A 25,776-nucleotide genomic window follows, 5' to 3' on the forward strand; every position below is an offset into this window, starting at 1 on the left:
TAGTAAGTGTAGCAGATAATAAAGGACCAAAAGTTCTTACAGGACTTCAGTGGTTAGTGCCAAGGAACTGTCTGTATTTTGACCAGACATAGTGCAACAAAAACACAATTTAAACTACAATATTGCATAATTCTGCAGGTCCTCTGAGAGTTACATGCTTTGCCCTCTCAGTACGTTCTGTACTCTAAGCTTGACAAAGAGACCAGTGCAAACTGTCAGCTGTAATTTAACTGAAATTATAGCATTTTTTGTACATAGTGTTAACTATTAATAACAAACTAAATGCTTTAGCATTACCTTCAGATTGTTTTTCTAATAATTGAATGATGGAATAGATAATCAGAGTACAGTATACATTGCACAAAACATAATGTGAACACAAAACAAATTAGAAAAGTGTTACCATCACAAATGTAAATAAAGCAGTAGCGGAATCATGTTTTGATGAAATCAATTTGCAGAGATTTGCTGTAGTTCACAAGGTCTGTCTGTGGACAATTGTAATGCAGGTCAAGTTCCTTGAAAAAAAAATCGTTAGATCTCAAGGTACATCAAACAACCAACATCCAGCCAGGCAGAACTGGTTGGTGTGTTTTAGTTGACTCATAGCCTCCAGATAACTGGTTCCAGTGCTTGTGTCTGTAAATTGTTCCCTCATAATTTACATATTCACTTATTCTCTGACTCAAACAGACTTTCTCAATGCTTTACATCCTATTAGACAAACATCTATTCATGTTTTTTCATTATTTTTCTCATTCTGTATTTGCATTTAATATTCACTGATTCTCAGATACAGACCGTTTTTCCAGTGGATATATTTGTCATAATTTTATTCCTTAACCTTTTTACAGAATATTTGTATAGACATTGTTTATTATGTTTATTTAACTTTTTATTTACTGTCTGTCAACAACGATACCAGACACGCTTTCCTCACTGTCTTACCTGGGAATTGGACCCAGATCTCCCACCCAAGTCAGTTGCTTACCTTAATGTGTCACAATACCTAACAAGATCAATCTGTAAATGCGGAGTGCAAGTTTAAGATGTGCTATCATTAAAGACACTGTCAATGCACAGACACTGTAAATGTCATGATTCGGTAAAGTACATAGTTTAAACACTGAGCATGTGTGCTCACCTTATGTTTGGCTCCGTTTTTATTTGAGGTGTTCTGTCTTATTGGCCTAAATCATACAGGTGTATTGGGGTGGTCAGTGCAAATTGACAAAAACTATTATTAGGCTACATTACAGGCAGTGGGCTTGAGTTGGATGTAGGCCAACAGTTTATCTCAGCAAATGTTGAACAGTCTGTGGCCTAGGTTCCATCGTCTTACTACAAGGCTACACGTAAGGATTTATTAATATATATTTCAAGCAATGTCTTGAGTAAACGCAACTATCTTCACAGATAAATAATTTCGTGTTCACGAGTAAAAAAATATATAGCGTATTTGTACAGTAACATGCAAACGTATGCTGTTAGTATGTGTTGCGGGTAACTTTCAACTGAGTGTTGAAAGCATGTTACTTATCTTGCTGTTATCTTGGTTAGCCTACATAGGGTAATCTTAAGGGTGTGTTGCTTGTGAAAATTGCTTGTTTTGTATGAGACGCTCTTAAAATTGGACATACAGTAGCCTATGGAATGCCAAAAAATATTTGCTTGGGTAGCATTATTCCTCTCACTCCGTCATAGGCTACAAAACGCTCTGATTCTCATGAAAAGTTAACTCGTTCGGCAGAAAAAGGGTCAAACAGAAATCCGAGAATCTGATTGGTTCAAAACATTCAGATACGTCCGATTTTTTTTTAATGTAAGTAGCAAAACAACAAATAGTTTGCGAAGACACCGTAGTTTTTCTTCAATTCGTTTTGTGTAGCCTATCAAACTTGTAATAATCTTGGCTAAACGGTGCTGTCTATAAACTGCTGGTTTAAATGTTATGAGTAGAAACTCTTTAGACTCATCATTGAAGATCATGGAAAAACGGAGAGAGTTGGCCGCTGCATCGACAATGAATTGTTTTCACTTAGAAGATTTCATTGCCGGATGGATTGGCGGTGAGTGATTTAAAATTAGCATAAAGTTAATCCGCATCCTCAAGGTAGTTTGTTTTCACATAGGAAAGTTGAAAGAGATTCATAAATAATTCAGAGTCCATGTAAGCCTAGCTACGTTTTGGAGTTTATGTGTTCTACCTTATAGGCAACAGTAGACCTACTGTACATAATGTGCATTTGAATTGCGTCGTAGCCACCGAAATAAGGCCAATGGTGTAATAAACAAATTCAAATTTACCTAATTTGCACAATCATAGCGCAAAAACTACATATGTTAGGCCAGATTTTCATATCAAACAGACCTCTTTGTTATTTTAAATTGCACTCTTAAACTTAATTTAAAAAAAAGTATTTTCTAAATGTTAGTCTATATTCTGCTCTGTAGTAGGCAACAATGCATGTTGTTGGAAATGTTATGAAGACGGACAGTTGAACTATTGTTTCTGGAACGTTAGAAGAATATGTTCTATTTTCTGCTAGATAGTCTTAAATTGCGTTAATCGTTTTATGTTGAAAATAATCCAATGTTATCAACGACACTGCATATAGGCTACATTTTGTGTCAGAATACCAACAGGTTTTAAACTTGCCCTTACAATAGTAAATTACATAAACAAAGCAGTACTGCAAGAGAAAACTAATCCAATGTACTCATTTCTGTAGGGGCTTCCAGTGTTATTGTTGGCCACCCACTAGACACAGTAAAGGTACTCTATTTTCTCCTACATTTTGATCAATGACGTTTCAGTATCTTTAATAAGATGTAATCAGAAATAGTATATTTATTGTTGAATCCTACAGACTCGGTTGCAGGCTGGAAAAGGATACCAAAACACCCTCCATTGTGTTCTCACCATCTACAGAAAAGAAACAGTAAGGAAGTGCCACTGACTCTGAAACTTAGGTCCCAAATAACAAGGGATTGTCTGTCATGATGATTACATCAGGCTGGCTTGCATTAACAATAAAAGTCTTAGTTTACAATGTGCTGTGTTGTAGGCATGCGACATTGTAAAAAAAAAAAAGAACTGCCATGCCAAAGCATAAACAGGCCAAAGTAATATTTTAAGGTTTTGAACAGCTGTGAGACCTTTTCCTGAGACCCGAGGGAAACTCCATTTGATTTAATTTGGCTATAACTGTAATCAAAAGATAGTTTTTGAAACAGAGAGTTGGTGTATCGACTCTCATGATTGTTTTTGATTGGTTCCAGGTGTCTGGCTTCTTTAAGGGACTCTCCTTCCCATTGGCCAGCATCACAGTCTATAATTCTGTGGTGTTTGGCTTATTCAGCAACACACAGAGACTTATAAGCGAGATTCGCCATGGCGATAGCAGACACCCGTGTGGCATGCTGGACCTGCTACTAGCTAGCATGCTAACTGGGCTGGTTTCAGTGAGCCTGGGAGCACCGGTGGACTTGGTGAAGATCAGGCTGCAGATGCAGACACGGCCTGTTCTAGCAGGTAGACAGTGGTCATGCGCAGGCTCACATTTTATTGATTAGGAATAAACATTGACATGAACACATATTTTGCTGAACAGTAAGATACTACCTAATAACAAACAGGTGTGGTGTAGTTATTTTAGTCTAGCATAATACATGTGTGCTTGAGATGAGGTAATATACCTTTCACTTAATGTCTGTTACTCTGTATGCAGAGAACCTGAACCTTGCTGGTAACACGAGTAGTAATATACCTCTGAAATCTGTGGAGATTTCTGGTCGGCATGGCTACAGGGGTCCTCTCCACTGCATTAGCAGCATCCTCCAGTCGGAGGGGTTGCAGGGCCTCTACCGAGGGGCCGGGGCTATGGTCTTGAGGGACGTCCCCGGCTACACTCTCTACTTCCTCCCCTACACGTTGTTCTGTGATCTGCTGAATCCTGATGGCAAGTCCTCCCCTCGCTTTAGCTCCATATGGCTGGCTGGTGGACTAGCAGGTAAGCATGTTGTATTTATATGGATTATTCTTCTCCTTACTTAACATTGCAGAGATATTGAGGTAGTCCTAGGAGTCCAAATTTGTTTGGCCAGTTTTACTGGGTTAAACACTCCCTGGAAATAACCCCTGCTGTCTTGAGTAAACTAGAATTTGACACCATACATTACCAACTATGTTGTGCACTGAGACACATCCTCTGCAAAGTTACGTAATGCATGTCACACTGTAAATAACCTCCTTGACCTATAGGCCTAGTGCTATGAAACCTATGAAAAAAACAAATTGACTCTTTAGTCTCTTGATCTCTGTTATAAATGTTATAGATTCACCAAATGTAATAAGGAGCCTTGTTTTTTATTCTATGTCCTTTCTAAGTCAGTGTGGAGGCAGTTAGAATCATAGGTGACTATATTAATTTGTCTTATTTGATTTTAAATGTTTTCATTTAACAGAATCATTTATTCAAAAGTGCACACAACAGCGCACATAATCTGCAAAGGTTTGGGACCCCAACCCACAATACAATGTATGCACTGTGCACTGCAAGAGGGAACTTTACTTCTTTTAGCTGAGCTGGATTCCAACCCATGATAGAGATTGCACTCAGGAGTAATGCCTTATTACCTTCCTTGTATGACCAATTGTTACAGCAGATGTTCTTTTTAGTGGGAGGAAATACCTTCTGCATTAAATGCAGAACACAGATATTAATATCAAACTGACACAGTAATGCTAGTGATTGTGAAATGATCTTATCTTTAACAGAATTGCTGTAATAACCTAATGAAGGAGGGCAGAAGTCAACATTTAAGCATATTGCACAAGTGTACAATGATTTGAAAATTATTCGGTTGGGATGGATGATAGAATTTTAGGATGGTGAATAAGTGATAATGAACAATGAGATCATCGTTATAGTGTCGATAAGGCTGTTCAGATACCAACAGCAACTCCCCAAATACAAATGAAATGGAAATGTGAACATCCAACAATCTTACAGACAAAATAAAAACACAAAATAACTCAAAACATGTCCTGTAATCAAATAAAGAACTTGAACAGTGCTGCATGTGCTTTATTGCAGAGATTAGTTGTTTGTTTTGGAAGAGGTTCAAAAGGGCTGACGTGTTTATTTTGTCAAGAGTTTTCCTTTACAAATTCTTCACAGAAAACATTTCCACATTGTCCCATACAGCTCACTCAGCCCAAGTGTATGAGAACTATGAGGCCATTGATAAAGTTTAATTGTGAAAGTGGCCAACAAAAGATAGTCCCCCCCTCCTTCATAACATTAATGCTAAGTGTAAGGACTAGATCCAGTGTTTGGGTGTTTGGGAGTGAAGTTGGATTGATTCTATTGATGTGTCTAAAGGCAAATCATGTATTAGGAAAAACATTCATTAATTACTGACATACATATAATTCTTCTATCTGAAGTTTAAAAGAAATATTCTGATTCCAATTTTAGCACTTTTGCTTTTATAGCCCATTTGTACAAGTTTTCGCAGAGAAGCAGAAGGCGCACAGCATAAGTTACAATACATACAAAATGAGGTTGGGAAGCAGCACCTGCAGGGGTTTCCCTAGTGATACACGTTTCTAAGCAACAACCCCTTGCAAAGAGGTACAAGCTGTGTTCGAATTGGGGGAGTGGGGGGTAAAAGTGGACAAGAGACACTCGATAAAAGCAAGGTCACATGCTCATGCTGCATTTACTTTAGGGACCTCTGACTATCTCAATGTAACGTCATTGGGATCGACATTTATGGCATTACCTTTCTCCCTGCTGTATCACAACTTTATTTACCCCGTGCCTTTACTTTCTCTTTTGCTCTAGTCCTAGTTTCACCCAGCACCCAGCTGCTATTTTGGTATCTCAGCTCCTTGTCATTAGTGGTTATAATTGGATGTTAAGGGTGATGGAGTCACCAATCACTACAGTCTATCGTGGCATACTCCCAGGGGCTGAGGTGACCAGCTTGCTGAGAAAGCCCTACAGAGGGTAGTTGCCATTTCTAACTTGAATGGGATGCTCAACTAACTACAAACTACAGTTGCACAACTCTGAATGTTGAGATCCAATAGCATTTTTCAATGCTCAAACAGTGGTCTAGTCAATGTCCTGATTGCAATCCCATTTAGAATATGTGGCACCACGTAAAAATTCTAGTACACAAGAATTGTCCAACTTTAACCTGCCTGGAGAAATATGCAAAAAAGAATGGGCAAAATCACTCCAATGCTATGTACAAAGTTGGTACACTTAGTTATTTCAGTTTTTTTTCCTGACAATGATTTACCAACATAAAACCAATGTCACCTTTACAATCCACATGATGAGGGGTTTAATTACTTTAGCAAGTCATTGTGTTTAGTGATGAATGATAGAACATTCTATGGAGTGGACCTCTGTATAGAATGCTTGAAATCAACCCTTGGAAGTTGTCCATCTTAATCTCAACCTGACTTGTTTTAATATGTTGGTGATTTTTCTCTCTTAAAGGCTCCATCTCCTGGGTAACAGCCACCCCAGCAGATGTGGTGAAGAGCAGAATGCAGGCGGATTCCCTCTATCCGAGAAAATACAGGGGTATCCTCCACTGTATAGTACATAGCTACAAGACAGAGGGTTTACAGGTAAGAAACATTGATAACAGGGAAATCACAGGAATAAGCGCATAACCTTGTCTTAAATGTATGCTCACAGTGCCTTTGCCTAGCCATATTGTTTGTGCCCTCACATGGGCCTGTAGTTGAATCATCACATATAATATGAGAAGTTATAAGTGACTGATTTTAGTATAAACTTTGGGTTTGATGCAAGATAGGCATTCACTAAATGGTGTGCAATAAATTGCGATAAAATATTTCATTGGCATATAAACTGCAGACCGAAGGAACATAAACTTGAGTTCATCAACCCCATCACCACCAATGAGGAAATAGGTTTTACTTACAAAAGTTGGTTAATAGTTGACACCAAAATCAGCCTCAGGTTGTTTTCATATTAAATATCAAAAGCCTTTGACGCAGTCCCTAACTTTAAGTACTTTAATCTACCTGTTTCCATGTCTCTGCAGGTCTTCTTTCGTGGTGCCACAGTGAATGCAATCCGTGGTTTTCCCATGAGTGCCACCATGTTTCTAGGTTATGAACTTTCTCTGAAGTTCTTCAGGAGTCTTTAGTACATACCCAGACACTTAGTATTTACAGTCACAGCTCATGATCCTCTGTCCTATTGATGGAATTATCTTGACAACAATCCTCTGACTTTTTAACACTAATCTTTATCATGCAGTGTGAGTCAAGAGGTAACGTGAAAGAGTACATTTCATCATAACCATAATGATGAGAAAATAGCTGTATATATTTTATGTACTTATTTCTTATATTAAGAAAATAAAGAGAATTGTATAAAGAGGGAATACATTTAAAAATCTAATCCATACATTTAAACATACTATATCATGATTTAGAATACATTTCTGTTATATATATAATATATTTCTGTTATCTAGTCTTAGTATTTATGAAGGATAATCATTTGCACTTAATATGCTTAAGAACCACAAGCACAAGATTGTTAGAATTACCTTTCAAATTGACTATGTTACTGGCAAACGTAAGTGTTATATACATACATATGTTTCATAAATACAGCATTTAAAACAGCACTTGTCTTTTTTCAACATCAAAATAGTTTGGAGGCAATAGGGTATCAAAGCTTTATAGACTATACAGGGTGTTCATGAAGGTAAGAATTAGCCTTCCATTTATGCGCTGTATGCTGATACCGGTAGTCCTTATCAGGCTGTCTGGAAAATGAGATAATGTGGGCCTTTGCGAAACTGTCTGTCATACTTACATAACTACTACTGATGGACATGTTGGCTTATGATATCTACTGGACTGAAAGTCTGTATTAATAGGTTACTGTAATGTTCCTTTAGTAGAGTAGTGTAGCACATTATTGATCCCCAGGGGAAATGTAAAGCTACTTTACAACAGAAAGTAAAAACAAATGCTATTACCATTGTCAATCAGCAGAGCACACACTAGATGACACTGTTTCCCATACGAACATCTTCCTAATCTTTGGATGTGGAATTACATTTACACGCACACAAACAAACACACACACCGAAACACAGTTTTAGAAAGACGTATGGGGAAAAAACTACGAATGTTACAGTTAGCGTGCGCGTAGGGTAGGCTACTCAGGTCAAAAACAACAGCCTTCCGATCCAGAATATCAGCTGTCCTAAAAACAGACCAAAGGTTCACATGCCTATAGCCTACAAAAGACAAGTAGACCTAAAACCTTTATGTATCGACCTGCTTTTCCAGGTGGGGGTGCATGACGCCACAACACCGGTGTTCCGGAGAATTCAGTTCCCCTGTTCCCCCTTAATTGACGTTTTCTCTTGTTGCTTGGTTGAGCTGAATGTGATTTAATCACGTGTGTTAGTTTATACTCTACCTACTTTCCATGAGCATAAGTTACATTTATTTGATTTTGATTTTATTCGGATCCCCATTAGCTGATGCCAAAGACACCAGCTACTCTTCCTGGGGTCCACACAAGAAAACAACGTACCAAACAACAGATAAAAAAGGAAAAGCATGTAACAAAGAAGAAATCAACATACAAACAACAGATAAAGGAAAAAAAACATATAGCAAAAAAGAAATCAACATACAAACACCAGATAAAAAAAATAAATAAAAAAAAAGACTAAATAACCTAACCATCAACACACAAAGACAACAGATGGCAAATAGGAAAAAGGATAAATGAGTAGATAAATACAAATTAGTAATACATGCTAGTATCCAGTGCAAACAGCCATGAGGTGTTGCTTCACTTGTTTTTTGAATCTAGCTTTGTTCTGGGTAATCTAGCTTTGTTCTGGGTAATCTAGCTTTGTTCTGGGTAATCTAGCTTTGTTCTGGGTAATCTAGCTTTGTTCTGGGTTGGTTGTTATTGATGTTGGTTAGTTAATTTGCAGTCAAATACAGGCTCTAAAGTATAGTATAATGTGGTATCCTGATTATCTGGTTCACATATATATACTATTGCAAAACCACCCCACTCCATCAGGAGGTACAATTAACCCTTGAGGTCAAGATTGACAGCAGATCAAGTGGAGACTGAGTAATGTATGTGCTAACTGCAACCTCTGGGCATTCGGATATTAAAGAATGAATGTTATCATCTCGAGTGAATCCTCTCTTATTGAGAACTAAGTTATCACAATAGTAAGTTGTATTGCTCAATCGTTAGTCAGGCCCTGTTTTCAGAGTCTGTAACAGCTAGTGCTAATTTGTAGCCAACACTAGTAGTAGCGCTATTTTAATTTACAGTAATAAGATATCCCAATTTGAACTGAAAATGCCTAGTTGTTCGTGAGTATTGCCTTATTCGGACGGTTGTTTATATTTTAGTTTATTGTTATTAATGTTATTATTGTGTGTGTGTCGTTTTTAGCACGCAGGCTTACGTTTTGTTGCAGACACAAATAAACTATTGTACTGTACGATAAGTATTCAAATTTGTGTTATAATTTTAAGATACTCATCTTTCATTCATTATTTTACAGTGATCAAGTGTAATATGTTTCATCTATACACCACCAGTCTCTTACACTGAGAAGACAGGGGGAACCGATTTCCCTGGAGGCCTGAGGAAAGTGGTCCACCCCCCCCTGTATATTACAGACTGGCCATTTATAAAGCAAAACAGTAATGCTGGTGATGTATGTTACTGTGATCATTATGTATAACAAGTTTCATCTATACATCAGTCTTTTACACTGAGAACACAGGGGAACACAGATTTCCCTGGATGCCTTTCCCACCCCAAGATAATGCTCACAAGTGAAAAAAACGGCCTGATATAACATTTACATTTAGTCATTTAGTCATTTTATTTTATAGTTGTTTTATATAATGTGTATCCCCTCTGTAACTTTTACTAGAAAAGAGCAGACATCTCAATATTATCTTAGGTTGTTCATTGTGACTAAAAGAACACAGAAAATAACACACGTGATGGCAGGACAGACCCTTTGCATGTTAGGGGAGGAGGTACACATTATATCAGGTGAAAAAACGGCCTGATATAATGTGTATCCCCTCTGTAACTCATATGGTAGACAGGTGAACAAAGCGGTTAATTGAAAAGCCACTAAATTAGCCTACATTAAAACAGAAATCACGTTAGAGGGCGGGACGGGTTAGCAACGACAGGGCATCCTTGTCAGACCACAACCGCAGAGAATGGACAGGTAGCCTAGATTAAAAGAAACAATATTGTTCATAAACCTGCATGTGATATTGAGTCACATAGATAGGCCTATCAGTCGGCCTATGTAGCTAAGGTGCATGGCAATATGGAACTTTGGAAAACACTGTCGATTAAACCACAATATACTAAAAGAAGCATTAAACAATTCACACGTCGCCTTAATGTAACAGACAAATAAACGTATTTATGTAGATAAATGAGTCCCTTGTTACTATGTAAAACCCTGTCGAATCTTACCAGTCACTTTGATCCATTTAAGAGGTGAATTCGAAGTGCAGCAGTTAAACCAAAGAACTTATATGTGCTTCTATACCAGAGGCCAGAGGCGTTGTTAAACATAAAACTTTACTGGGGCACAGGCCCCTATTCATATCCCTTTTTTTTCTTTCAAGCTTGCCGCGCACAAAGCACTACTCGGCTATTGAAACTCCCCTTGCTTAACCCACTATACAACAGTTCAGGGACGCAAGTTTGATATCAGCTTTGGCAGGGATTTTTTTTGCATTCGTTTGAGCGCAAATACCGTTTTTTTTAGCTTCATGTAATATTGTTTTTATGTTTCAGTCAAAGTAAGATTATCGGTAGGCCTATCATTTAGAAACTATCTTTAGTTTTGTAATGTTTTCTTACCTCAATTCTGGAGTTGTCTGCCGAGTCCGACACCTGGACTTCTGTGTTCATGCTGCAGTAGCTATTTGGCAAACTCAGAAGGGCGTGCTGACATGGAATTCTGTGGGCATCGGTTTTTGTTTTCGGTTAAACACTTTTACAAGCGTTGATTGGGATACAGCGTTTATTTTGTACGGGATTATCAATCTAAATGAATGCACTGACAAATAAAGTAAATTGTTAAAACTCAAACTTTAGATTTTACTGGGGCACAGCAGATTTATACTGGGGCACGTGCCCCACTAAAAAGGGTCTAACGACGCCCCTACTCTTTGGTTAAACTGCGCTTCTCTGAATGCACGCGCGCTCCCGTGGCCAGGGGATACAAATCCTGGTAGGGATAAGTGCCTTGGCACGACACCAGCATTACATCAGAGAAGAAGAAAAGCAGTGAGGATTTTCCATAGACCGATGCTATCAGGGATTTTCACGCCTGACCAGTGAGAGGCAGCAGAGCATGTACAGCGTACAGCCTGTCGAAAAATAGAAGAAGACATTAGCTTTCAACATGGCGTCGAAATACTATCAAGAGATGCAAGAAACTTTCAGAAATAACAATAAAAGTCGTGAATTTGCTGCGCATAGCGCGAAAGTTCATTCTGTAGCATGGAGCTGCGACGGAAGACGGCTGGCCTCCGGGTCTTTTGACAAAACTGCAAGCGTATTTGTCTTGGAAAAAGACCGACTGGTGAGTGTCTCTATATGAACGATACGGATATTTCACATACAGTACTGTTTCACTTTAACGTACTCTAGCTTCCACCTACACTAGCTCTAACAACATTCTTAACAATGAGTTTGATTGAGTTATTAGTGAAAATAAATTAGTAATAAAAAAGAGAGCTTTCTGTGTATGAGGCCACATGTGTTTCCTCGTTTGACTATGCTAGTTTGGCTACGAAACTGCACGTTGCTTTTACCGTTTTACCTATTTATGCCACATGTGTCAATTGTTTTCACATTGAATCAGTGCATCTAGTAATGCTGCAACCTCTGTATCAAAGTATTAATGTGGCCTGTCGAACACTAGCCTAAATAGTGTTGTTATTGGGCAGACTGTCAAGTAAAGGAGCCTAAGCGATGTGATGCTACTTGCATAACTTTACATACTTACATGTAACTTAGCTACATTACTTGTGCATCCACACGTGCTTCTCACTTTTTCAGTCAGGCACCTGAAGTTTGGAGAAGCCAACAATTGTCAATCTCAAGCCAGGTCAGGTACAGTCACAGTGACATAGTAGATGGAAGACCAGTCTGTAGCTTAGAACAGTCAGTAGACCTACTCCTCCAAAATATGGACAACAAACACTTCCACGCGAGGAATAGAGTACAGAAATATTTTCGACGTGGGTCCATTCTGAAAACGTTTGGCATTTACTGTTTGCTAAGCAGCCAATCTGTCTCTAAATGTACATAACAGGTCAAGGAGAACAACTACAGGGGTCATGGAGATAGTGTTGACCAGCTGTGTTGGCATCCAACCAACCCAGACATCTTTGTCACTGCATCAGGAGACAAGACCATCCGAATATGGGACGTCAGGACAACAAAGTGCATAGCCACTGTCAATACTAAAGGTTAGTTTGTAACCTTACACTTGACATGGCAATTTTACTGTTTGTTGAAGTGATCGTCATTGATTTGTGTAATAATACAAAATAATGATCATTTCATTTATTGATTTTAAACAGAATTGATTTAAAACAAGTTATTTTGGTTTGTGTTTAGGGGAAAATATCAATATCTGCTGGAGTCCAGATGGTCAGACGATAGCTGTAGGGAACAAGGATGATGTGGTCACCTTCATTGACGCCAAGACTCATCGGTCACGTGCTGAGGAACAGTTTAAGTTTGAGGTCAACGAGATTTCCTGGAACAATGACAACGACATGTTCTTTCTGACCAATGGAAATGGATGCATCAACGTCCTCAGGTAAAACTTTTTGCATTTGTAGTGTTTTTCCAGGATTTGTGGTAGTAAGAGCATAAGAGGCATTCATTTCTATCTAAATATATGAACAACAGTGTGTATATATATACATATACGTATATAAAAACCAAGTTGCTAAAAATGAATTACAATTGGTGCTGTTGTTATGCGTCTGAATACAAGGACACTAAATACAAGTGTTTGTAATTAGTATTTATGATTTGTAATTATTATGCAGCATAGCCTTAAACACATGCGCTTCTCAAACACTGGGCATGTGTTCCTCAATCTTCCTAAGGAAGGAAACAATGCTGTCCCTCGACACCAAACCACTGCTAATTATATGATCGTATAACTAATAATGATTTATTAAATTTTCCAGTTATCCTGAGTTGAAGCCTATCCAGTCGATCAATGCCCACCCTTCCAACTGCATATGCATCAAGTTTGACCCCACAGGGAAGTACTTTGCAACAGGAAGTGCAGACGCTCTGGTCAGTCTGTGGAATGTGGAGGAGCTGGTCTGTGTTCGCTGTTTCTCCAGGTTAGTCTTTCTCCTATATGTCTACTTGGATGAACAGATTTGCTCCCTCACATTACTGCCGTGTATGATGGAATGTTTGATTACCGGTAGTTGAATCCAGATGCCAGGAAGTCACATTTTATTAACTACATTTGGATTTATATCAGGTTTTATTTATTTCCTGCCTATTTGGTTAGATTACCTTGGCCAGTGTTGAACAAACTTGACAGTCATGACACTCATAAAGTTTGACAGTACAATCATTTGCTATATAGATGCTTGTGGTAATTAGCAATTTTTACGGTTTTGCCGTTATTGATGCAAACTGTTTTGAAACTGAATTGTAGGTACAACATTAATCAAAAGGTAAATATTCTTACAAAACATAAGACAAAGTATAAGCATAACATATTCATGTCTTTTGTTTTGTCATCAGGTTGGACTGGCCAGTAAGGACTTTGAGTTTTAGTCATGATGGGAAGATGTTGGCATCAGCTTCAGAGGATCACTTCATTGACATAGCAGAGGTTGAGACAGGTTAGTAGAATACATGTTTTGGCTTAGTCCTTAAAACGACCCTGTTTAAATATCAGGCCCTTGTAAGTAAAGAGAGACATGTTACAGAGATGAAACAATCATTTCCTTTAAACAAGAATCCAATCAAAACAAGGAAACAGCTACAATTCATATTTTTTTCATATTTCATAATGGCAGCTTCTGATCTAGTTATTAGCTAAACATTCTAAATGTATGATATCTTTTCAACGTTTTACCGGTATCGTAGGGCTATAAAAAAAGTATGGTATATGTAATATTGATTCACAGGTGAAAAGCTGTGGGAGGTTCAGTGTGAATCACCAACGTTCACTGTAGCATGGCATCCCAAGAGGCCGTTGTTGGCATACGCTTGTGACGACAAGGAAGGAAAGTACGACAGCAACCGAGAGGCAGGAACTGTCAAACTGTTTGGACTTCCTAATGATTCCTAAAATCCACAGTTTTTGTTGGACAGCTGTAAACTACATCTGAAAGTGGATATGAGTCCTTATGAACTGTACTTTGTCTACTGACTATGAACCAATGGACTAATGACACACACACACACAATTGAACATATATTTTGTATTGGCCAGGGGCACAATTTTAAACTTATTTTGTTCTTTTGTTTAAATTGTGTATAATTCTGTAGGCTACAGTGTTAGCATATGTTTTGTACTGCATACAATTACACTGTGGTGAATTTCATGTTTGTAGTAGTAAAAGTGCTATTTGTCAAATAAAAGTTATTTTTTTTAACTATTAATGCATCCCAAGTAGTCAAATGACATTGTGGCCCTCTTGAAATCGTTTATAGCTATTTATAGTTATGTTTCTTTATTCTTGCAAGATTTTCAGTAAAAAATAAATGTTTTTCTACGGTTCGTGACTCATAAGCTTGAGACACCAGGAACAGACCGAGCGATGTAGTAATTAATTGAGTCCACCTCCTTCCAATCAGAAAATTAATTCCGGAGCTGTCAGAAGACTTGCATTTCTGTAAAACTGTGTAGTAGAGAATAAATGATGGACACTAGATGCAGGAAAATGTGAAGAGTTTAGCTAATAAGCTAACCTTGCAATATACTAGGCAACTAGTCTCCCTATCCTTCAACAGTAGCGTTGCTGGACTTCGAACTTATTGTGCACAGCCAGGCCGTAACCAGCCTGGGCGGTGCTGCTCATGTACGGAGCTGCACCTCAATAATGGACTGTGTGACGATGGGGTAAGTTTCTTTAATGTTCAAATACAGACAGTATTCTATTGATTGGCATCATCATAGCTTCATCTGTGGAATAATATACCGCATGGTTTCTTTACAGATAACACAAGTACCGAGAACTGGATATTTACGGGGTTGCTTGTAGCTAGTGGTGCTAAGCTCACGTTAAAACTAACTAGCCAGCTAAGCTAACCTCTGCAAGCTTTTTAAGCTGTGGAGACATTAGCTAGCTAGGCTAGCTACCAATAATATTAACAAGTTTGATCACAACTGCATTCCTGTGACATGCTTTTTATGCATAATTGTAGGTTGCACGGTCCACAAAGGGAAATCACTTACAGTAATATGAAATGTGTCCCCTCACGACGTGTCCAGTTTATTTTTCAGGTAGCCAAGCTAGTTAGCCATCAACACTCATCTTACGTCCAGTTTAGAGAGGGATAGTTTCTACTAGCAAGCCAGCACAGAGCGTTCATACAGAGGGTACTGTTGGTTTTGTAATGTATAGTTAAGCAACATAGTCTACCGACAACCAAAAATAGATGCCTTGTGACTGCAGTAAGAGACAGTAACTACTCGTATATTTGTGTGTAGGAGTAAGCACTGATGAACGTTTCATTCAAGGCATTCAAGATCCTTGTGTAATCCTGCTCATGTTCAGTTTATCCCTAATCAGTCGAGAGACCGACGGGTCCAAGAACTGGGACTCAGAGGAGGATGCCATGGATGCGGGGATGCACACCTTCAACCACACCCACATGAGGAAAGCGTTTCAGCTGATGAATGACTTGAGGAGGTAGATGACTAGATGCCTTCACAGTTTCTTTAACCAATGCCAATATAGGTACATTGTATGTGGACATCCCTTTAAATTAGTGCTGAAGTTAATGAAAATGGTCAGTTGCAACACACTAGTTCCGAACTGCCTTGGGGAGCAGCATCAGCACAAGCCATGCCCTCATCACCCAACATTAGTCACTGATGTTTTTATGGCTGAATGGAAGGAAATCCTGCATCACATTTCTGACATCTATTGGAAAGCCTCCCAGAAGACTAGACAGATGTTTCAGCAAAGTGGGGATCAACTGTGTACTTCTTGTACATCACTTTGGTCTACCATGGTTGTTTTTAAACGTGCTCTATAAATATTGATTGATTGAACATATAAATGCAAGGACAGTCAACTTGCAGGTCTTTGTATACCGAGCTAGTGTCCACACATCATGTCCATACAGTGTCCATTGTGTGTGATGGGGATAAAGCCTGATCATGTTTCTCCTGTGATCCCAGTAAAAAGATGCTATGTGACGTGCTCCTCGTAGCAGGAAACATACAGGTGGAGGCCCACAAGGTTGTCCTGGCTGCATGCAGCCCCTACTTCTGTGCCATGTTTACAGGTGCGTAGTTGGGAAGAGTGACATTTTTTTATTTATTATCCCAGTCGAATATTTGATCTTTTGTCCCTCGAAAGATTTCACAAGAATGTCTCTACCTTCCTCTCTCCACGTGTGTGGGTGTGTGTGTGTAGGGGCCATGAGTGAGAGTACTGCCCAGCAGGTGGAGATCAGGGATGTGGACGGTCACACCCTGAGGATGTTGGTGGATTACATTTACACCGCCGAAATCCAGGTGACTGAGGACAACGTTCAGGTGAACACACTCCCTCTCATATCCCAATTCTAACATCAGTAGGGAGAAGAAGGACCAAAAAAAGGACGAACAAGCACCTGTAGTCTTGGCCATAGTCAAAATAATACAATTTCATGCTGTATTATTACCCAGGACTCCGTTGTTATGGGAGTAGCTGTGGAGGATCATGTGGCGTATTATTGGCTCTCTTTGCCTTTCCTGTAGTCTTCAACCCCCCCCCCCCCCCCCCCCCCCCCCTCTCTCTGGCAGATCAGCTGCCCAGAGCTTGAAAAGGCTGGGCATTTCCTCTCATTATTAGATCAGGAAATGTGCATGGAGAGACAGGAAATCCTACCAGTGTTTGCAGCGTGTGTGTGTTTGTGGGAGAGAGAGGGGAGAAGTGTGTAATGTATTGAGGCATTTGCGGGATCTGATCCTCTTGGGTGTGTTTGTGTGCAAAGTTTACCCTGTTAAGTGTGTCTTCTTGTGTGTAACCGTTTTTGGATGTGTACGCGTCCATTCGTGTTTGTGTGTGTGTGTGTGTGCGCGCGTCAGTCAGTCAGTCGGTCTGTTTGGTGCCTTTAGAAGTGTGCTACAGCTGTGTGGTACAACCTCTACAGGTCAGCCCATCTCTCCTCATACCCAAGGGGAAAATGCAATAATAATAAACTGAATAAAAGCCTTTGAATGAATGACCTAGATTCTGTCTGCCTTTGTAGAGACAGAGATATGTGCAATGGCGGCCTTGTTGGCTGCTAAAACCTACAAGGAAAAACAACCCCTGCAGCAGACTCAGGCTAGAAGCCTTGAAACCACACAAGTCACAAAGCCTTCCTGAGACCAAAGCACATACTGACCTTCGTCACTTCATAACCACTGAATCACCATTGATAGCAATATTATGCTACTTTCGGTAAAGCATTGTTCAGCAATCGTAAATCTGTCAGCTCATAGATAATGGTACTAAAAGTCATAATATGGTAACCGGGAGTCAGATGGCTGAGTGGTTAGGGAATCGGGATAGTAATCAGAAGGTTGCTAGTTCGATTCCCGGCTATGCCAACCAAATGATGTTGTGTCCTTGGGCAAGGCACTTCACCCTACTTGCTTCGGGGAGAATGTCCCTGTACTTACTGTAAGTCGCTCTGGATAAGAGTGTCTGCTAAATGACTAAATGTAAATGTAAACCTTCAGCATAGACCATATTTGGATGTTTCCCACTCCAAGGGTCTTATCTGTATTTTTCTTGCATGTGCCTCCCCCGTCCCCCGTTGTGTTTCAGTGTGTGTCTTGCGTTTCTTTTCTTTTTTTTATACATGGAACTGGAGCCTTATGTCACATGTTACAGTTTAGTATCTGTGTCCCCTGTGTAGGTGCTGTTACCTGCCGCCAGCCTGCTCCAGCTCATGGATGTCAGACAGGTGTGCTGTGAGTTCCTGCAGAGCCAGCTCCACCCCACCAACTGCTTGGGCATCCGAGCCTTCGCTGACCTGCACACCTGCACCCAGCTGCTCGACCAGTCCCACGCATACGCTGGTGAGGCACGTAGCCAGGGGCCCTGGTGAGGCATGCAGCCAGGGGCCCTGCAGGGCTGGAGGGCACTCAGCCAGGGGCCCTGCAGGGCTGGAGGGCACGTAGCCAGGGGCCCTGCAGGGCTGGAGGGCACACAGCCAGGGGCCCTGCAGGGCTGGAGGAGCGCTCTGCCCGAGGCCTCCACAGAGAGAGGCGGGAACAATGATGGGTTATATTATTGTTTGTTTTGGCTGATCATCTCCCAGGTCTTCCCATCTATTCGGTCAGGGAAAGGAGGAACCTAGTGGGGTCTTGTTTAAAGGAGGATGGGAGATGAGGAAGAAAACGTCAGTATTTTGTCTGTCCTCATGCGTGTAGCTGTGTGTGTGTGTGTGTGTGTGTGTGTGTCAACAGAGCAGCATTTTTGTGAGGTGATGCTGGGTGAGGAGTTCCTGGGCCTGACCCTGCAGCAGGTGTGCAGTCTGATATCCAGTGATAAGCTCACAGTGTCCACCGAAGAAAAGGTGGGTGTTCCGGATTGTTCCAGCACAGCAGCTCCCGTATGATATGGCATAGTGTTCTCTCCTCTACACACAGTCCAGATTTTTTTTGTGATCTCTGTGTGGGAGGGGAGAGATAGGAGAGTAGCACACATGCTGTCTGTGTCTGTGTGTGGGGATGAGGAACAGTAGCTGATAAACTACACCAGATTCTCTTTCTCTCCCTTGAAACATGTCAGCACTTAACTGCCTTGCCACACATAGATTGACAAAACAAGACCATTACGCTTAAACCCATCATATGCTTTTTGATAGACAGGGATTTAGACTGGATTCTGTGCCCCAAGATATTATATAATCAGTCTTTTAATTAATCAATATACCACGAGAGGCATAGATTTCACTTCTTCGTGTCGTGCATCGCAACGCCTACCTGTTTTAAAACCTGGGCTTCAAAGGGCTTACTGTTTTATGACACGGTTACTAAAATGGTTATTATAGACTACCAAGTAGTATTCCACAAAATAATAATCACACAGCGACATCAATTCGTTCTATAGTTCGCAATATAGTTTCTCAAGACTGAAAAATGGTTGCCAAGCAACACAGGACAGCATACAGGCTTTAAGGATTGGGGTGATTATTTAAAAAATTCAGGACATCACCATTAAATGTGCAATTGTTAGAGTGATATTCCATCACGGATAGTCAGTATGAAATGAAATGTGGTCACAGGTGTGTGTTTTATAGAGTGTTCTACATCAGCATCAAGCACCGGAACTATCCCTATTTATAACCCTTATTTATTCACGGGGGATACCTGTCGAGATCAATATCTCTTTAAGAAGCAGCCCTGTGTGTGTGTGTGTGTGCGTGTGTGTGTGTGTGTGTGTGTGTGCGCTCCAGGTGTTCGAGGCCATGATTGCCTGGATCAAGCACAACAAGGAAGCCCGGCTGGAACACATGCCCCAGCTGATGGAGCACGTCCGTCTGCCCCTCCTCACCAGAGATTACCTGGTGCAGGTGTGCAAGCACACGCACACACACACACCCACACACCCTCACACCCACGTACAAACAGGATTTAGTGTGTGAATGGCGGAAAACCTAGTGCGTCTAAGTGGTTGTGTGTTCCACAGATCGTGGAAGAAGAGGCTCTGATCAAGAACAACAACACGTGTAAGGACTTCCTGATCGAAGCCATGAAGTACCACCTCCTCCCCGCAGACCAGAGGCACCTCATCAAGACTGACCGCACGAGGCCACGCACGCCCATCAGCCTGCCCAAGGTACACACACACACATACAAATATACACACACACACACATACAAATATACACACACACACACATACAAATATACACACACATACAAATATATATACACACACACACACACACACACACACATACATACATACATACATACATACATACATACATACATACATACAAATATACACACACACACACACACAAATATACACACACACACACACATTCAAATATATACACACACACATACAAATACACACACACACATACAAATATACACACACACACACACATACAAATACACACACACACACACACACACAATATCACTGTGATCTGCCATAACAAGAGCACAGAGACTGTACCACACACACACACAGACAAATGGTGTGCCCCCGTGCCACCAGGTGATGATTGTGGTAGGAGGCCAGGCCCCCAAGGCCATCCGGAGTGTGGAGTGTTATGACTTCCAGGAGGACCGCTGGTATCAGGTGGCAGACCTGCCGTCCAGACGCTGTCGAGCGGGTGAGACACTCTCTCTCCCTCTAACTCCTGCTTCCCTTTCCACTCTGATCTCACCCTCCACCTCTACGCCCTCATCCCCTCCGACACACCTCTACCCTGTGGGAATTGACTTTAGCTTTCCTCTCAACTGAAATGGAAACGTTGTCAGTGACAAGCCATCAATCAGCCATACCATCTCTTTGTCCTTACATTATTCATTCTCTCTCCTTTCCCTTTTTCATCACTTTTCCTTCCCATGTCTGCTCATCGCCACCTCCCCGCCCCCTCGTTCCCTCCCCAGGCGTGGTTTTCATGGCGGGCCGCGTTTACGCGGTGGGCGGGTTCAACGGCTCGCTACGCGTCCGGACGGTAGACGCGTACGACGGCGTCCGGGACCAGTGGACTACAGTTCCCAGCATGCAAGAGCGGCGCAGCACCCTGGGGGCGGCTGTGCTGGGCGATCTGCTGTACGCCATTGGGGGTTTCGATGGCAGCACTGGTGCGTGGTGCGCGCACACACACACACATATACACACACACACACATACAAACACACACACACACATACATCTCCCAGCTCCATACATGGCTCACTATCACACCCATTAGCTTTGTCCCTTTATTCACCGTTATTCCCCTCTTCTTCCTTCCTTCCCTTTTCCCTCCCCTCTTCTCTTCCACAGGTCTGTCTTCAGTGGAGGCGTTCAGTTACAAGACCAACGAGTGGATGTTCGTAGCTCCCATGAACACCAGGAGAAGCAGTGTGGGAGTGGGGGTGGTGGACGGTAAGACGCCAACCACACTGTGTGTGCGTGTGTGTGTCTGTTCGGGTCGCAGTGTCCCTCAGTGTTGTGTCGTTTGGCCGCGCCACAGGGAAGCTGTACGCCGTGGGCGGCTACGACGGCGCGTCGCGTCAGTGCCTGAGCACGGTGGAGCGCTACGACCCCGGCAGCAACCAGTGGAGCCTCGTGGCCGACATGAGCACCCGGCGCAGCGGAGCAGGTAGGCAGCCCTCCCCGCGCGGGCCCCCCCCTCGCCCCGTGAGCCGCTAAGTGAAGCCCGGCGTTGTGTGCGTGTGTGGTGCTCAGGTGTGGGCGTGCTCAGCGGGCAGCTGTACGCGGCCGGGGGCCACGACGGGCCGCTGGTGAGGAAGAGCGTGGAGGTGTACGACCCCTCGGCCAACGCCTGGAGGCAAGCCTGCGACATGAACATGTGTCGCCGAAACGCAGGTGAGTTCCGCGCCGCCCCCCCCCCGGACCAGCCCCCCCCCCCCTCTCTCTCTCTCTCTCTCTCTCTCTCTGTCTGTCTGTCTGTCTGTCTCTCTCTCTCTCTCTCTCTCTCTCTCTCTCTCTCTCTGTCTCTGTCTCTGTCTCTGTCTCTCTCTCTGTCTGTCTGTCTCTCTCGCGTCTCTCTCGCGACGCGTCTGAAGCCATCTCCACATTGCAGGGGTGAGCGCCATTAACGGGCTTCTGTACGTGATCGGCGGGGATGACGGCTCCTGCAACCTGTCCTCGGTGGAGTTCTACAACCCTGCCACGGACAAATGGAGCCTGATCCCCACCAACATGAGTAACGGGCGCAGCTACGCAGGTCAGAGCCTCGCACTCCCATCTGCACAACGCCCAGCCAAGACACCGCTAACGCTTGGGTTTCTGTTAAACCTGCCTATTCAGCGTGTATCGAGTGGTTATTAAGGAATGAGATGAGTATGATAGCAGCACTGTGTCTGTCTCGTACCGTGACAAACAGCTGATTTTTCCTCCCTCCCTTCCTTTCCACCTTTGCAGGCGTATCAGTGATAGACAAGCCTTTATGACTACCAGCCCCCCTGGGCCGGCCCCCCCATCCAGCACCAGGGAGCCTCTCCCAGGCACATACAGATGTCTGAACCAACCAGGCCACCTCTGACACCTCCACCAGCCAGCCAATCCTTTACTCACCCGCGGCCACCTGACTTGCCAGTGTCCCGGAACATTCCGGTCTGAATGTGGCCTGGTGGGGCACAAGCGGCAGAGTGATGGGATGAAAAGCACAAGAAACGGGAGGAGACTCAGAGAGCAGGTGGGAACACTGGCTCCCATTTCGACTGATCCCCCCCCCAGGACTTTAGAGTGTTGCTCTGCTAAACACAGACAACAGCCATTTCAGGTGGGATAGACATATTGGCGCGGTGCCCAGGACGGGTTTGTGGGACATTATGCCATGTGGCAGCAACTGCAAGAGTTTACAGGCAGAAACAACCAGTGGAGAAGACGTCTTTGAGCTAACCCAGGGACTTTCTCCACTAGAACCACGCTACACTACTAATCTGCTCATGTGATGCAATAAACACAGCTTCAGCTACCTGGGACTCTCACTCTCTAGTCCAGTAGCCAATAGACAAACAGGAGGATCTGGAACTCGGTGGACTTGCCAATAGCTGGACAGGAGTCAAAGGGACAATTAAAATGCAAACCTTTGTCTAGGTCAGAGACGTGCCAAACTTGCAAAGCCCACACCAGGAAATGCATTAGCGCTTTTGTTGTTTTCCTAGTATACTGGATGTTGACAACTTGTCTGTTGATGAAATGACCACACAACTTATTTCAGTTTCACCCATTCCAGATAGGAACTTCAGTAAAGATACTGTAGGTTTTTCACAAGTCACTGAAATACCCTCTCTGAAAAGAAGAGGCACTGATGTTTTTGTGTCGGAATTGTTCTGTCTCGCAGAATAATGGAGGATGATGATTTTAAACATCATAGGGAACTTGTATAATGTTTAATTTCAACTTGTATATTGAATATTATATCAAGGTGAGATGTACTAAAAGTGTCTCTATAGTGAATATTTAATTGTAGTATTTTAATCATAATTGTTTTGTGCACCATCTGAATCTTCCTAAATCAAACATCTTAGGATTTTGCTTCAATATTTTGAGCAGTGGTGTGGAGTTTGGTCTTGGTTCCAGTAACGATGGACAGAACACACACCTCTTGTTACCTCATCTTAAGATCTCCGGATCCTTAGTGACGGCTTTACTCCAAACAACTGTGCCACAGGAACGAACCTTGTTTGTCATTTTGAACTTTGACGTTAACTTGGGCCTGTTCCGTTTCCTATTGGTGGTGTCTTTCATGCATCCTGTGGTTCCTTCCGCTCTGAATGCCAGGATGAGTGTAAAGAAGCAGGTGAAATGTAAGAAGACCTGAACGCAGCCCTTTTAGCTTTGTAGGAGGAGGTAAAAGGGGGCACGTAGAATGAAGCAGCATTCTGGAATGCAGTCGACTGAGCCATCATTGTTCTATGGTTCACAGTTCTATGTTCTGTGTAAGTGGGGACCGGATTGGATGTCCTGCTACAATTTGCTGTGTCCTTTTTTTAACCTTCTACTTTTTCAAAAAGTGGTCTTAGATCTTCTTAGACAATCTCTCCCAGAAGGTCAAGAAACTCTACATGGGCTTTTGGGCCTTTCCAAAATGTGCTAGTGCTAGAAATCTTAAAAGGATTGAATAGGAGTTAAAATGCCAGCTCTGCTAGCCTGCTGTAAGACTAGATGGAAGTTTTACAGTCTCCTATTCAGTCCAGTCATGAGGTTGCTGAACTGGTCAAGAGATATTGGTGACATTAGCAGATGTTTACATTGGTCATGTTCATGACCTATCATCACACTTTTCATGTCGTGGTGAAATCCCAGGAAAGCAGTCATGAATGTAGGTGTGTTTGTGGAGTGGTTTGATATTCTCTATATTAAAGCATATCACTCACTATCACAAAACTAAGCCCCACTCTGCTGGAGTCCCAAGGTGCAGAGTGGAGAATTGTCCACAAGTTATGACTGTCCTAGTTTAAATATTTTTCCATAACATCAAAGCAGAGAACAGGGGAGGATGTATTCAGAAACCATCTCAATCTGTGTCTTTGTGTTCCAGCAAGAATAAAAGATAAAGGATGAGAGGTCTTAAATATATATTTAACTGAGACGACATTGTGGTCAACGTGGTCAACACTATACTGTCAAATCCATTCTAAAGGGATTTCTTATATCAGAACGATGTTGGTTTTTCTGTGATTTAACTAATATGTATACAAATAAACCATTTTACAAGGTTCAGGTTTCATACCATTCTCTTAGGCTCCTGGTAGGAATATGATGTCACTTGCGCAGTGCGTTTATCTAAGTATGTGAGAGAATCGAGGGAAAATTGGGATTCCGAAAAGGGTTTGGAATAGGAAAGGATGGAAGACTAGAGGTATGATAACAGAATATGAATGATAGAAAGCTCATGCTGATTTGAGAGCAGTCATGTAGAATGTGTGTGTGAAGGTCAGGACATCAGCCTTCTGTTGTTCTCAGCTGGATATTCAGTCACATGACACGAGCACTGTTGTTCTGATCAGTCACCGAACAATATTCAAAGTGACCCCTAGATGGCAGCAGTCACATATCATAACCCTACCAACATCTCTCATCGTTACGAAGCCCCTGCAAGGCTGGATATCTCCGCTCCGTCTCCAGGCTTCCTGTTTTTTGCAATTCTCTCAGGACTGGATCCTGTCAGTGTGGGGGTGAAGCCTTCAGACCTGTACCGCTCTCCTGGTACACGCCACACGTGCAGTTTCTCAATTATCGAGAATATGGTGAAGGATGACTATCCCCTTTCTCCCCTCATGTCTGTTGACCAGTGTGCCTATGGATTTGTGCCACTGAATTATCAATTGTGTGTTGGTCTTTGTTATGAGTTTATGAACTGCATCCCTACCATAACATCCCTCTTTACTGCTCTCTACCATAAATCTAAACACAGACCAGAGATGGGACGCAACAAAGTATGCTTTGTTGAAGTACTTGAGTAGACTGAAGCTCCTGCCATCTGTCCTCTTCCAGTCACTCAAGATCTTTACCTCTTGCCACCGTGCCTTCCAGATATGTTTCTACAGGCCACCACCATGACACAGAAGGGTGTTCATCGTTTTGATTGCGTCATGCAGCGCACCTGTATGGAAGCATCTGCATTGTTTTCTCGACTTTTCATTCAGTTTCTTCCTGTGATTTGTCGTCCCTCTAAATATACATGTAACGGCATGTGATTAGAGTACGCATCAGGCTTCAAGTATATTGTGTAATCTATAAATCGGAGAATGTCAGCACTTTCTTCAGGGAAGAGT

The 25,776-nt window shown here is 42.0% G+C and overlaps 3 protein-coding genes across 4 annotated transcripts; all 3 read left to right on the forward strand.

Moving 5' to 3' along the window:
• The first annotated feature begins 1,757 nt into the window (after positions 1-1,757).
• slc25a48 (solute carrier family 25 member 48) lies at positions 1,758-7,243 on the forward strand. The gene is made up of 7 exons (XM_062476547.1): positions 1,758-2,069; positions 2,733-2,776; positions 2,871-2,942; positions 3,283-3,535; positions 3,732-4,013; positions 6,519-6,652; positions 7,096-7,243. The coding sequence occupies exons 1-7, from the start codon at positions 1,952-1,954 to the stop codon at positions 7,198-7,200; spliced, it is 1,008 nt and encodes a 335-aa protein (XP_062332531.1). The 5' UTR covers positions 1,758-1,951; the 3' UTR covers positions 7,201-7,243.
• Positions 7,244-11,440: 4,197 nt separating this feature from the next.
• thoc3 (THO complex 3) lies at positions 11,441-14,684 on the forward strand. The gene is made up of 6 exons (XM_062476047.1): positions 11,441-11,679; positions 12,415-12,571; positions 12,723-12,927; positions 13,307-13,468; positions 13,884-13,984; positions 14,273-14,684. Exons 1-6 carry the CDS (start codon positions 11,500-11,502, stop codon positions 14,434-14,436), a joined length of 969 nt encoding a protein of 322 aa, XP_062332031.1. The 5' UTR covers positions 11,441-11,499; the 3' UTR covers positions 14,437-14,684.
• A 247-nt stretch (positions 14,685-14,931) lies between these two features.
• klhl3 (kelch-like family member 3) lies at positions 14,932-24,719 on the forward strand. 2 transcript variants are annotated; one of them, XM_062476046.1, is made up of 15 exons: positions 14,932-15,210; positions 15,884-16,003; positions 16,498-16,604; positions 16,736-16,857; positions 18,210-18,372; positions 18,763-18,872; positions 19,755-19,871; positions 19,988-20,137; positions 20,531-20,648; positions 20,929-21,126; positions 21,311-21,412; positions 21,501-21,629; positions 21,716-21,856; positions 22,074-22,217; positions 22,415-24,719. In XM_062476046.1, exons 1-15 carry the CDS (start codon positions 15,191-15,193, stop codon positions 22,441-22,443), a joined length of 1,770 nt encoding a protein of 589 aa, XP_062332030.1. In that variant the 5' UTR covers positions 14,932-15,190; the 3' UTR covers positions 22,444-24,719. The 2 variants fall into 2 exon arrangements, with proteins under 2 accessions (XP_062332030.1, XP_062332029.1); XM_062476045.1 differs by having other exon boundaries at positions 14,933-15,210; positions 15,869-16,003.
• Positions 24,720-25,776: the final 1,057 nt, after the last annotated feature.

This window comes from Osmerus eperlanus, chromosome 13, assembly GCF_963692335.1.
Source record: "Osmerus eperlanus chromosome 13, fOsmEpe2.1, whole genome shotgun sequence".
Classification (NCBI taxonomy): domain Eukaryota; kingdom Metazoa; phylum Chordata; class Actinopteri; order Osmeriformes; family Osmeridae; genus Osmerus; species Osmerus eperlanus.

Excerpts from the sequence above, each read along its gene's own strand:
- thoc3 (XM_062476047.1), top strand. The coding sequence starts at position 11,500 with ATGGCGTCGAAATACTATCAAGAGATGCAAGAAACTTTCAGAAATAAC. Across the intron at positions 12,572-12,722 it reads AGCCACTGTCAATACTAAAG|GGGAAAATATCAATATCTGC; the intron begins GTTAGTTTGTAA and ends GTTTGTGTTTAG. Across the intron at positions 13,469-13,883 it reads TGTGTTCGCTGTTTCTCCAG|GTTGGACTGGCCAGTAAGGA; the intron begins GTTAGTCTTTCT and ends TTTTGTCATCAG.
- slc25a48 (XM_062476547.1), top strand. The coding sequence starts at position 1,952 with ATGAGTAGAAACTCTTTAGACTCATCATTGAAGATCATGGAAAAACGG. Across the intron at positions 2,777-2,870 it reads ACCCACTAGACACAGTAAAG|ACTCGGTTGCAGGCTGGAAA; the intron begins GTACTCTATTTT and ends TGAATCCTACAG. Across the intron at positions 4,014-6,518 it reads GCTGGCTGGTGGACTAGCAG|GCTCCATCTCCTGGGTAACA; the intron begins GTAAGCATGTTG and ends TCTCTCTTAAAG.
- klhl3 (XM_062476045.1), top strand. The coding sequence starts at position 15,191 with ATGGACTGTGTGACGATGGG. Across the intron at positions 18,373-18,762 it reads CCAGTCCCACGCATACGCTG|AGCAGCATTTTTGTGAGGTG; the intron begins GTGAGGCACGTA and ends GTGTGTCAACAG. Across the intron at positions 20,649-20,928 it reads GTCCAGACGCTGTCGAGCGG|GCGTGGTTTTCATGGCGGGC; the intron begins GTGAGACACTCT and ends TTCCCTCCCCAG.